Raw genomic sequence first — 12,750 nt, 5'->3', positions numbered from 1 at the left:
GAATCAGATTCCGAGCGGAGTGGGCAGCAGTCTCAGTGGGAACTTTTGTGGGCATATCCGAGTGCCGAGCAGGCAGGCAGTGCCAGGAGAAGCCGGGAATAAAGGCGTGGAAAGTGCACAGGGAATGGGCTTGGAGAGCCGTAGAGCAGGCATGACGTGCAGAGTGGCGGGGTTAGCCTGCAACACGGAGCAGCACCCTTGGTGGCCCCGGCTGACGGTGTAGGAAAGAAAGGAAGCAGCAGCGATGGGCACTCGTGAAACAAGGAAGGGGCTGAGAGCCAGGAGATCTGGCCACCAGAATCCCCGTGTTAGATACACTTATCACTTAGCAAGAGGACACCGTTGGGATAAAAAACTGGGAAAGCTACCCTAATCATTTTCCCTTTCCAGGGATTTGTCCTGTTAATAGTTCATATAGAAAAATTCAATTTTAAGAAAAAACATAATTATTGTATCTATAATATAAGGAGGAAAAAGAAAAACCAGCATTTTTCAATGGAAGGAGAAAACGCACCAGGAAAATGTCACTACAAGGTGGGACAAATTGGCAGTACTTTCAACATTCATTTTGTACCTTAGCTAAGCAATGAGTTCACAAAGCAGAGGTAAAGGAACTCAGAGAAGAGATGGCTAGACAGTAAAAGTGTGTGAAATAAGAATTGACAGATGAAGAAAATTAATTTAAGGAAAAGACAAAATTATTTCGGAAATGAGACCAAAGTGCAAGGAGCCAAAGAAAGAGCTGATCCCACAGAAAGCAGAGGGGCCAAGTGTCCTCCTTGTCTAGGAAGGGTTTAATAAATGGTTGCTTAATAAATAAGTGACTGAATGAAACTAAAAAGGAAAAAAAGCAAAGAAAAAGAAACAAAGATAAAGAGAGACTTCAGTCTTCCAGTCTAGCATATAAGGAGTTTAAAAGTTGCTGTTGCATCCTAGCAAATAAGAGTCTCAACAAAGTGAAAACTTAACAGCTCTTCTTAGCTCTGTCAGAGAAGTGAGGTCACAGGGGCAAACTGCGGCACCAAAAACTGGTGAAACAGGTGAATGCCGAGAATTAGTGTCGTGCATCGCTTCACGTTGTGGGTGTATTCTGAGAAACGCATCGTTGGGCAGTTTCATTATGCAGACATCATAGAGGTGCTCACACACACCTAGATTGTGTAGCCAGCTACACGTCCTGATGCTCTATGATACAGCCTGTTGCTCTAGGCTGCAAAGCTGTACAGCATTACTGCACTGAATACTGTAGCAATTGTAACACAATGGTGTTTTTGTATCTAAACACAGCTAGACATAGAAAAGGTACAGAAAAACATGCTATTATGATTATGTTCTGTGGGACTGTGTGTATGCAGTTTGTCGTTGACTGAAACACCGTATGCGCATGTGACCGCACAGCTAACAGGAGCGGCAGGCGCTGTGGGAACCAGTGCTAGGGTAGGAGACTGAAACGCTAATGATGAATTGCAGGGGCTCAGTGTGGACAAGCCAGAGAGACAAAACTCCATGGGGACTCAGTCACGGGGGCTCTCACACTTTTGTGAGCCTACCTCTAGGAGCTCCACCAGGTCTTCATGGAATCCACATAGACCCATGCCTCCCCTAAACTGTGTATACAGTTTAAGAAGAAGGCTGGGCACAGTGGCTCATACCTGTAATCCCAGCACTTGGGGAGACCGAGGTGGGAGGATGGTCTGAGGCCAGGAGTTTGAGACCAGCCTGGGGAACATAGCAAGACCCAATCTCTACAAAAAAAAAAAAAAAAAAAATTAGCTGGGTGCAGTAGTAAACACCTATAGTCCTAACTACTCATGGGGCTGAGGTAGGAGGATGACTCAAGCCCAGGAGGTCAAGGCTGCAGTGAATGTCAGAGAAAACTCCCCTCATGCTTCTCGTAGGTTCGGGGGAAGGAACCATACTGAATTCCATCAGAGCCGTCTGTTCTTGACAAGGCCTGCCCTCAGGGAAAACTGCTTTACCAGAGCCTCTCCTGCAAGGGGTTTGTTGCAGCCCTGCCTACCCGGAGCAAGGGAGATGCCCAGCTCCAGCTGGCTGTAGCTTTCAGCATTGGGAAAGGGAGATAATCAGCTGAAGCTCCCACTAGCCATCCTAGCCAACTGAGGGCGTGGGGATGGGAGGCACTGGAGTAGTTCACAGTCCAAAGGCACAGGCTGGCCAGAAGGTTGAGCCTGCTTACAGGTGCATGCTCCCCAGAACCTCCCACCACATCCCTAAGGCCTGTTCACCGCAGCTCCTATTACCCAGTGCAACGTGTACGCCTGCCAACAAGAAGTGACAAAGCATGGTGACCTTTTTTGATTTTTACTTTGCCTGTTATCATTTACTTTAAAATACTGAAGCATTAAATATATATAACTATTGGTTTTTAGGTTCGTAGGTTTACCAGATCAGCATCCTGTTTTTAGAGATTTCTGAGCCAATCAGGGAATACTCATTTGTATGCCTTTATAGTGATTATTATGTTTAAAATTTGTAAGTATTTAACTTTTACTGTTTCCTGTATGCTTATATTTTTCGAATATAGAAAACATCACTCAAGGAGATAATAAGCAACTCATGCAGAATAATTTTTTTCAGAGCTTCCAAATATGCAACTTTCATATCTGTTTGACTCAGCGTCTTTAAAGAAATGGATAATGGTGAAAGACTTCAAAAAGTGTTAAGGATTAATTTGAAAGAGAAGTGATATACCCTCAATAGAAGAATCAAAGAAAGAAGAGAAAGAAGCAGCTAGATATTTAGATACATTTAAAAAGGAAAATGAAAAATAGTAAAAATCAGAGTAGGATATTAGACAAAGACTAGACTATTGAAGAACCTCAACTTAAATATAAAAGAAATGTTTAGTTTGGCCTTTTCATCAGCATATTATCTCTGTCAATACTTTTTCCTATAAAAGACTTTAGTAAATACGTATTTATACTGGTTCTTTTTTTTTTTTTTTTTTAAACTTAGCTGTCATATTGTCTTCTCAAACCCAGACATAAGAATATGCTTCATTAAGAAGCCGTATAGGCCCTTCTCTGGAGACTCTCGGATTCATTTGAAGATCTGAGTCTGTTCTTTATCTAGAATGGAAAGGCTGGTGGGTGACGAACCACACGTGCCCTTTGTACTGGTCATCTTACTCTGTACCATGTGACTGCCCCAGAAATGGCAAGTTCACTCACCTGTTGGTTGGTCCATTGGAGGGTTGTTCACTAAAGAACATTGAAAAATTGGGAAAAACAGGAAAAAAAATAGGAAGGAGATATAAAGTTCAGAAAAATAATCATTTGGGATAACATAGGAGAAATGGTTTTATGAGAAGTAAAAGAAGAAGATCTAAGTTAGCCAAAGGTACAAGGGAGAATGAATATAACCTTGGAATGAATGAAAATTAACCGACAATGAGTAGGAAGTGATGGATCTTCCCTTGTCTGTAAGAGGTGTTAAATCACTGTGCCAGGACAAGTAGCAAGATAACATGTACAAACTTGGTTTCTGTTCTTTACTCCCTGATTTCTCTGTCTTGGTTTTGTTTGGTTTATTCATTTTTAAGAAATGTATGATATGTATTGTTTTGGTGTTACCCCTTTGGAAACATAGGATTTATGTAGAAGAAGGTATTTCGTGTAATTACCAATAATGCCCTGAACATAAAAGGAAAAGATAATAATGCTTTTCTTTTGGGGTGGGAAATTATTCCAGGCATAGCCCTTTTATACCTGCAGTTGTACCGGGTCACATGTGACCAGACCTACCTGCTCCGATCCCTGGATTATGTAAAAAGAACACTTCGGAATCTGAATGGCCGCAGGGTCACCTTCCTCTGTGGCGATGCCGGGCCCCTGGCTGTTGGAGCCGTGATTTATCACAAACTCAGAAGTGACTGTGAGTCCCAGGAATGCGTCACAAAGTGAGTTTTAGAACTGGAAACATTTTCTCCCAATTCCCAGTGGAAGCTTTTGCTGTAGAAAGATATTCAAAAAGGAAATTATTCTTTAGTTCATCCATTGTTGTAAACAGGTCTCTCCAAAATGTTAATCTTGAGCATAATGGTGGGATCATATGCATTCTTTTTATCCAAGCATGTGTGTGCAGTAGTTGTGGGAGGAATAAATATGTTTCTTTGAGTCATTTTAACCATCTTTCCTAAGCAATTTTTGGTTCCCTTCAGTGCATGAAAATCAGCTTACATGCTTTAGATTCACCACAATAACGAAACTGATCTTAGGGTCAACCTTTAAGTAACTAATTAGATATGCTAATGATGGAACAATTAGGGAATGTAAGCTTTTATTGCACCCATTGGTTTACACTCTTTCTTGGAGAAACAGAAATGAGGGCTCATTCCTAGGGCCTGGTAGAGTATCTGGCACGTGACAGTCAGTTAATGTTTGTTGAAAGACAGAATAATTTCTGGGTATGGCGGCATGCTCTTGTAGGTCCATTAACTTTGGAGGCTGAGGCAGGAGGATTGCTTGAGCTTGGAAGTTCAAGGCTACAGTGAACCATCATCCTGCCACTGCATACCAGCCTGGGCAACAGAGCAATACCCTGTCTCTAAAGAAAAAGAAAGGAAAAGACAGAATGACAATCTAATTCCCAAGCATTGGTGACATTACAATACCTTTTTTTTTTTTTTTTTTTTGAGACAGAGTTTTACTCTTGTTGCCCAGGCTGGAGTGCAATGATGTGATCTTGATTCACTGCAACCTCTACTTCCTGGCTTCAAGCAATTCTCCTGCCTCAGCCTCCTAAGTAGCTGGGATTACAGGCATGCACCACCACACCCAACTAATTTTTTATTTTTGGTAGACATGTTGGCCAGGCTGGTCTTGAGCTCCTGACCTCAGGTGATCCACCAGCCTCGGCCTCCCAAAGAGCTAGGATTATAGGCGTGAGCCACTGTGCTCAGCCTACGGTACCATTTTTATTTAAATTTTAAATCACTTTGTTTTACTTCTGGATTTCAAAATAAAAATTTATGGTTTAAAATAGGTGTAAAGATAAAAAATAACAGAAAGATGTTTGATTTTTAATTTTGACATTCAAAAGGGGACTAGTGAATTGGAGACGTTTTTGTTGTATTCTGGATTTGGAAGTGTTTTTTAAAATCATAGTTTTAAGCTTAAAATAAATAACAGGGTAAGTGTTTCAGGAAGAAGTACTTTAGATTTCTCCCGTGGGAAAAAAATGAATTTTTCTTGTTGGTTAGACTTTTACAGCTCCAGAAAGCAGTTGTCTGCCAAGAATCAGACCTTCCTGATGAGCTGCTTTATGGACGGGCAGGTTATCTGTATGCCTTACTGTACCTGAACACGGAGATAGGTCCAGGCACTGTGTGTGAGTCAGCTATTAAAGAGGTACTGTGGCGTATGGGCAACTGTGGGCATCTCTACCATTCAAACCTATTTGCTAGCACTGAGTTATATGAATAGCTGGTCTCTGCTTCTAGGTGGCATTACTTTCTTAAAGCAACTCATTAAAAATAACAAGTAGCCTGGTTTTTTTTTTTAGGGGAATATAAACAAAAAAAAAAATCTGTTCTCTTTTTCATCTTTTATTAATTCATCTGCTTTTACTGGAACTAAACAACAGCAGCTTTAGAAAGTTAGAATGTTTATTTCTCTTTCATGAGATGTCTGAGCATTTCAGGCTGGTACGAGTGGGGACCAGCTGCATCTGTCTCATCCTAGGGGCATACCCTTATTTGCAGGACCAAAGCTAGTTAGCCCCTCAGCCTATGAAGGGAAAAGAGGAGGTGGAGGCAACACAGCTTCCTTGTTAGAGACTCCATCTCCAAGTTGCCCACTTTACTTCTGCTCCCGCCCCAGTGCCAGAATTTCATCAAGCGTCTGTGTTCAACTGTCTCTAACTAGGGGGCCAGATGCCCAGCTAAAGCTTGGACTACTTTCCCAAAAAGGATGAGAGGAGATAGACCTGAGGAAACAGTCATCCCAGACATGATATTCTTTTGATCTAACTGAAATCCTTCATGCCACAGCAGAACTCATATCATTAGCCTTTCATAAATAAAGCAGTTCCTCTAGCCTTTCCCGGTAGGTGTATATGCTGCTCTTTTTGGAAAAATACTGCAGCTACGTAGCAATTACAGTCGTGGTTGCTCACGCCTGTAATCCTAGCACTTCGTGGGGCTGAGGTGGAGGGATTGCCTGAGCTCAGGATTTCGAGACCAGCCTGGGCAAACGGGAAGCCCCGTCTCTACAAAAAATACAAAAGAATTAGCCAGGTGTGGTGGCGTGTGCCTGTAGTCCCAGCTACTCGGGAGGCTGAGGCAGGAGAATTGCTTGAACCCAGGAGGTAGAGATTGCAGTGAGACCAGATTGCACCACTGCAGTCCATCCAGCCTGGGCAACAGAGCAAGACTCCGTCTCCAAAAAAAAAAAAACAGAAATCCAGAACAGTTTTGTAAGAGGTTTTTCTAGATTTTTTGTTGACTTTTTATACAAAGACTTTTTTATTTCTTAGACTTAATATCTTTTACTACTCTGACACTGGCTTCTGATTTCTTTCTGCCCTCATTTATTAACTTATAAAATAAATATAATTACGTTAGCTGCTAACTGCTTAAAGACTTTTAGATTAAGTTTTCTGTCTGTCTCTCTATATGTCATACATAAGACATACTGTTAATTAGACTGCAACAGGGTCCATATATAGTTTTAGATTGATGCTGTCTCATTATCTCTGTAGGTAGTCAATGCTATTATTGAATCGGGTAAAACTCTGTCAAAAGAAGAAAGAAAAACAGAGCGCTGCCCACTGCTGTACCAGTGGCACCGGAAGCAGTATGTTGGAGCAGCCCATGGCATGGCTGGAATCTACTATATGTTAATGCAGGTAGGTAAGAATATTCTTACACACTACAGCATATTCGACCAAACATGAAATGGGAAATGAATCCTGCATGCAAACAAAGCAGGCCGGATGAAAATACCTTACTTTGAATCGCAGATCCTTAACTCAGCCTCATAAACCACAGGCAGTGGAATTCTAAGAGTGCAGTGAGTTCCTGAGTGGATTTGGTGTGGAGTCTTGTAGCAGACTGGTTGTCTCTTGCACACTTTTCTTCTGTGCTTGTCCTCCTGCTGATTGCAATAGGAACACTTAATGGGGAAAAATCTTCAGGGAGCAACAGGGCCTGCAGAACCCAGCTGAGGCAGAGACTTTGTCTTGTCCCGATAACCTTGCTTGCTGTCAGTTGTCTTTATATTTTTAATGAGTTTATTGCTGTGGTTATGATCTCATCTCTCAGTCATCCCTGACACCTATTAAGTACTGACTCTTCTGTCAGGCTGGTAGAGACTCCACACTAAACACTGCCTCAGCCTGTGCTTGGCCTGAGCATAGGCCTAGGTTCGCTTCCCTGCCAGGCACAAGCGGCCGCCGCCGCCAACCCCTCCTTCTCCTCCTCCTCTTCCTCCTCCTCCACTGTTCCCTCCTTCCTCCTCTCCTCTCCTTCTCCTTCTTCTTTTAAATGAAACCTTTATTTTACAAAATTACAAAACAAGTAAGTCAAGGGATATAGATTAGAATTCAGATACCTTAGACTGGAAAACCCATATATTACTTTTTAAAATTTTACTTCAGATTCTTTTTATGTCTTAACCTACTGTATCATGTTCCTACTCACTAAAGGAAACTAGGAAATTCATATCTACACAAGACTAAGACTTTCTCTTTCTCTAGTTATTATTTGTCTTTGTTGATTGTTGTAGAAAGTAAAACATGCATATAATTCAATTTGTGCATTTTCTTTTTTTTTTTTTTTTTGAGACGGAGTCTCGGTTTGTTGCCCAGGCTGGAGTGCTGTGGTGCAATCTCCACCCACTGCAACCTCTGCCTGAGTTCAAGCCACTCTCCTGCCTTAGCTTCCCGAAGAGCTGGGATTACAGGTGTGCACCACCACATCCGGCTAATTTTTGTATTTTTAGTAGAGATGAGGTTTTGCCATGTTGGCCAGGCTGGTCTCGAATTCCTGACCTCAGATGATCCACCCACCTTGGCCTCCCAAAATACTGGGATTACAGGCATGTGAATTTTCTTCATGATGCAAGTACACGCTTCCAAAGTAACTAGAATTCCACACCTTATTCAAAAATGGCACTGTTATTCTCAGGAGCTAGATTTTGTATATGTGTTAGGGTTCTCCAGAGAACCAGTAGGAGATAAACATTATATATGAGATGGGATTTATAGGAATTGGCACATGCGGCTATAGAGGCCAAGAAGCCCCATGATCTGTCGTCTGCAGGCGGGAGACCCAGGAATGCCAGGGCTGTAACTCTTCTGAGTCAGAAGACTGAGACCCACAGTAGCCAAACCCCAGGTCAGGGGCAGGCGGAGACTGTTCCTCTAGTTGAAGCCGGCAGGCAGGTTGGAGCAGATGTTTTCTTTCTCTGCCTTTGGTTCTGTTCAGGCCTTGGTTGGTTTGGATGAGGCACACCCACGTTGGGGAGGGGCCTCTGCCTGACTGAGACCACCATTCAATGTTAATCTCATCTGGAAACACTCTTAGAGACACACCCAGACACCATGTTTAATTTGACACATAAAATTAACTGTCATAGTCTATTCTCTATTTTCCCATAAAAATGTTTTAACAGTGGTTCAGGAACTTTTTTTTTTTCTTTTTTCAGACAGGGTCTCACTCTGTTGCCCAGGCTAGAGTGCAGTGGCACAATCTCGGGTCACTACAAACTCCATCTCCGGGGTTCATGCGATTCTCCTGCCTCAGCCTCCCGAGTAGCTGGGATTACAGGCCTCTGCCACCACACCTGGCTGGAACTTTTTTTTAAATGTGAATTCCCTTAGGGGAACATAGTAACATAAGAACCATGCCAGTGTGGTTCATGTGTTTAGGCTGATTTTGCTGTATATTAGGGACTGCCTTGGGAGGAATACAATCGCACAATTTTCCACTGATCTGCTTTTAAAGTGAAGAACATGGAACACTATGTAGTGAGTATTTGACTTAGAGACTGACCTAGGTTTTCTTTCAAGATCCTTAGACAGTGGCATGGTGGAGCCTGCTGGGCAGCTGCCTGCATCTCTTCCCAGCTGCACGGGTCAAGGCAGGTGTCAGTGCAGAGTGACGGTTCAGAAGCGTGGAAAGGAGGGCTTTGTTTCTCATACTGGGTTGCAGCGTGCAGGGTGGCTGTTCTGATGGCTGATAATCATAGCCTTGGGCTAGAAACCAAAAACAGATCTTCTGAGGGAGTGGAAAGGGAGCAGGAAAGCATGCCGGGCCAGGTGGCTGGATGTCCGTGCTCGGGGAGCTGCAGGAGTGGATCTTTGTGAGAGGGGAAGTGTGTGCCTGCACAGTTGAGCTTCATGCTCCTTCTTGGGACCCATGTTCAGAAAATGGCGGCATGCGTGGGATCCGAGGGTAGTGTTTTCCGCCCTCTGAGTCAAAAGGTGAAACAAAGGAACAAAACCCTTCCCTGGTGTCCTCCGTAGGCTGGCCAGAGCCTCCCTGGTGCCTTCTCAGGAACAAGGCTGGCTGCTTGGGTTGTTGACACCACAGAAGGTGGAGAGCAGTCAGGCGATGGTCACTGCCTTTGGGGAGTCTGCTGAAAGGGCTGGTGCCCGCTTCACCCTGAGGGCGGAAAGCCTCACAGGGTCAGCACAGAGGGGGTGGGGTGCGGTAGCCCCACCTCTTAGCCCATCGTGACCGGGAGCTTAGCTTCGTGGTTGCCTCGGGCTCCCTTGGCCAAGAAAGGGTCTGCTCAGTGAGTTGGGGACTTAGAGTTTGTTCTTATTTCTCATTGTCTAGAAGTTTAGTTGTGTAAAAGTAGCGTTTCCACTGGATGGTGTAGTTTGGAAGGCTGTCAGAACAATATATGCAAAAACTCTTAAAATATGGCTTAAACAGAACTCCACTTTCATGATAGCCGAATAAAAACACTTCTCTTGAAAATCATCTCAAAGCGACCAGAAAAACAATGAAACAGAAACCGAAGTTCATTGATGAAGCTATGGGACATCTGGAGCTCCAGCTGCAAACCTGTGAACTGAAGCAAGTGAGAGGATGACAGCTGACCTGCTGGGACGGACAGTGGCGTCAGTGCCTGAGGGGAACGACAGCTGACCTGCCGGGACGGACAGTGGCGTCAGTGCCTGAGGGGAATGACAGCTGACCTGCCGGGACGGACAGTGGCGTCAGTGCGTGACGGGAGAGTGCCCCCGAGAAGCAAGCCAGTTTGTTCTACAGAACCCCAGAACTCAGGACGGGAAAGCGCCATGTCCCCAGCAGGCGGTGCCCTGCATGGGCGCGGGGGTGCTCTGGCACAGCAGGCTTCTTCGAATATGCACAGCAGTTGGACCTCCGTGAGCACCTGCCCCCAGTGCAGGGGAGAACTGCTTAGCCTTCAACTCCTGCTGGAGACTAAAGGAGCTAGGCCTGAAAAACCTGACCAGGCTCTTTCAGTTCAGCAAAGCTGGATGTAGGAGACAGGTGGAGTAAGGCGCAGAACTAAAAATAGGGGGCGGAAGTGAGTGTCCATGGTCCAGGGTGAGACTGCCCCTCTGCCACCGTCAGCCTCAGGCACCGTCACTTCTCCCTTACCCCAAGGGACAGCGCCACCTCCACCCCACTCAGAACTTGAAGTCTTTTTTCTGGAGAAACAGCTGGCTCAGATAAAAGTTTCATAGGCACAGATATTTGAAAGCCCCCATTAAAAAGTTAGTGTGCCATCTGGGATGGTTAATTTTAAGTGTCAACTTGGCTGAGCCCTGGTGCCCAGACATGTGGTCAGACATTATTCTGGTTGTTTCTATGAGGGTGTTTTTGAATGAGATTTACATTTAAGCCGGTAGACTTTGAGTGAATCCAGCTGCCCCATAGGACGCGGGGGCCTTGTCCAGTCAGTTGAAGGTCTGACTAGAACAAAAGGCTGGACCTGCAGGCAAGAGAGGATTCTCCAGTGCTCTGCCTTCAGATTCCAGCTGCAGCTCCTTCCTGAGTCTCCAGCCTGCTGGCCCCCCCAGGCAGCTTGTGGACTCTTGAAGCCTCTGCATCCAGTTCCTTGAAGTGAATTTCTTTCTCTACTTTTACACATCCCGTTGGTCTGCTTCTTTGGAGACCCCTGGCAGTCCCCCATCCAGCCAGCCTTCAGTGATTGCCACTGATCCACAGCCCCTCCTGTGCCCCGAGGGCAGCCAGGAGCTGTGCCTTGTGCGTGAGCACAGACCGGGAGCCGGAGATGAACAGACCTGGCAGAAAAGCCCCCGATTGAAAGACAGAGACCTGAACAAGTAGGAATAAGAACAAAGGAAAGGCAGAGAAGTGGAAGAAAGCTTCGAAGAAATAATAATTCATAGTTAATATATTCAGGGAAATAAGAGAAGCTGTTGCCTCCAAGAAACAAGAAACATTTGAGGGAACAAGAGGGAGCTCTTGAAAAGAAGAAATATAATAGCTGAATTTTTAATTCATGAAAATGTTTGGAAATCAAAGTCAGATATCTTAGAAAGCAGAACTAGACAATGGCAGAGGAAAACGTAAGAAAATAAGAGGATTAATCAAGGAGGTCCAGCATCTGACTAGTGGGGGACCTAGGGAGGGAGGAAAAGAACACAGGGATATGCTCTGCAGGTAAGGGACACAGCTGCCCATTGCAAAGACCCAGCAGGTTCCTGCATAGTGAGTGCAGACAGGGAAATCCACATCACGTCCATCATTGTGAAAGCTTAAGGTAAGGGATAAGGAGACAGCGCTTAACTTTAGAGAAGAAAAAACAGGCTATGTGCAAAGTCCACAAATGGCATTGGACTTTGCAACAGTTTCGCTGATGCTAAAAGATACATGGAAATGACTTCCAAGTTTTGAGTAAAAATGAACTCCAACATTGCGTTCTGCCCAGAAACTTATTAATTAAATGTGGAGTAGAGCAAAGACTATTTAAAACATCCAGTCCCCCAAATTTAATTACCCTGAACCCCGTCTCAGGAAGCTCCTGGAGCATGGTGTCTGCCACAATAAGGGAGCATTCTAAGAAAGAGGAGCAGATCCAGGAAAGAGGGGATCCCGTACAAGAGAAGGGAGCAGAATCCCCAGGGAGTTGGCACGTGGAAGACCCAGGACAGCAGTGGCACAGAAGACCTGGAGAGCAGCCGATTATGGAGAGTCACCTCCAGGGGAAACAAAGTCATAGTAGATTTGATCATGTGGAAAATCATACTGAGAGACTTTTTACAGAGCTGTTGGTGTGTATGAGAAAGCTTAGGTACTGGCTTAAAGAAAACTAAGCAAATAAAAAGTGAGAAAGTTGCTCCAGGAAAAACAAAAATGTGTAAACGAATATCTGTAGTTCAGTGCATTTCAGGAGCTAACAGTGTTTGTCTATAAAGAACACAGGAGTATGGATGTAACTAAAAATGATGACCAGAGTGAAATTCTCTTGGGAAGATTAGAGGAAGGAAAGTGTCTGTCATCTGCCACAAGGGGAGGCCTAAAATCAGTAACTCAGGGCACAGCCATGCATGTACTGTTTAGACATACCGCCGAAACATGAAGAAGCGGTTAACAGCCATCACAGCCAAAAGGAACTCGGTTGTGTCCTAGGAAGGACACGGGCTGTTGGTCTTTGAGATAAGCTCTTAAACATTTTTTTTTTTTTTTTTTTTTTTTTCGCGGGGCTTTTTTTTTTTTTCCTCCTGGGTGGAGGCAATTGGCCGGTGTCCGGGTACCTCAACCCCCCCCCCCCGGGTGTAGGGAGCTTC

The 12,750-nt window shown here is 44.5% G+C and overlaps 1 protein-coding gene across 4 annotated transcripts in view; it reads left to right on the top strand.

Annotated features, from left to right (window-relative positions):
- LANCL2 (LanC like 2) overlaps nt 1–12,750 on the top strand; it is a 63,087-nt gene that overhangs the window by 27,347 nt on the left and 22,990 nt on the right. For all 4 annotated transcript variants that reach the window (XM_032244172.1, XM_032244175.1, XM_032244174.1 and 1 more), the window contains exons 3-5: nt 3,712–3,919; nt 5,222–5,369; nt 6,721–6,867. In XM_032244172.1, coding sequence (XP_032100063.1) covers nt 3,712–3,919; nt 5,222–5,369; nt 6,721–6,867 — 503 coding nt within the window. The remainder of the gene's footprint in view (nt 1–3,711; nt 3,920–5,221; nt 5,370–6,720; nt 6,868–12,750) is intronic.

Source organism: Sapajus apella, unplaced genomic scaffold, assembly GCF_009761245.1.
Source record: "Sapajus apella isolate SASKATOON/1434 unplaced genomic scaffold, GSC_monkey_1.0 scaffold54, whole genome shotgun sequence".
NCBI classification, from domain to species: Eukaryota; Metazoa; Chordata; class Mammalia; order Primates; family Cebidae; genus Sapajus; species Sapajus apella.
Note: the sequence above shows the minus strand (reverse complement) of the source record. Positions and strands in the feature narration are given on the sequence as shown.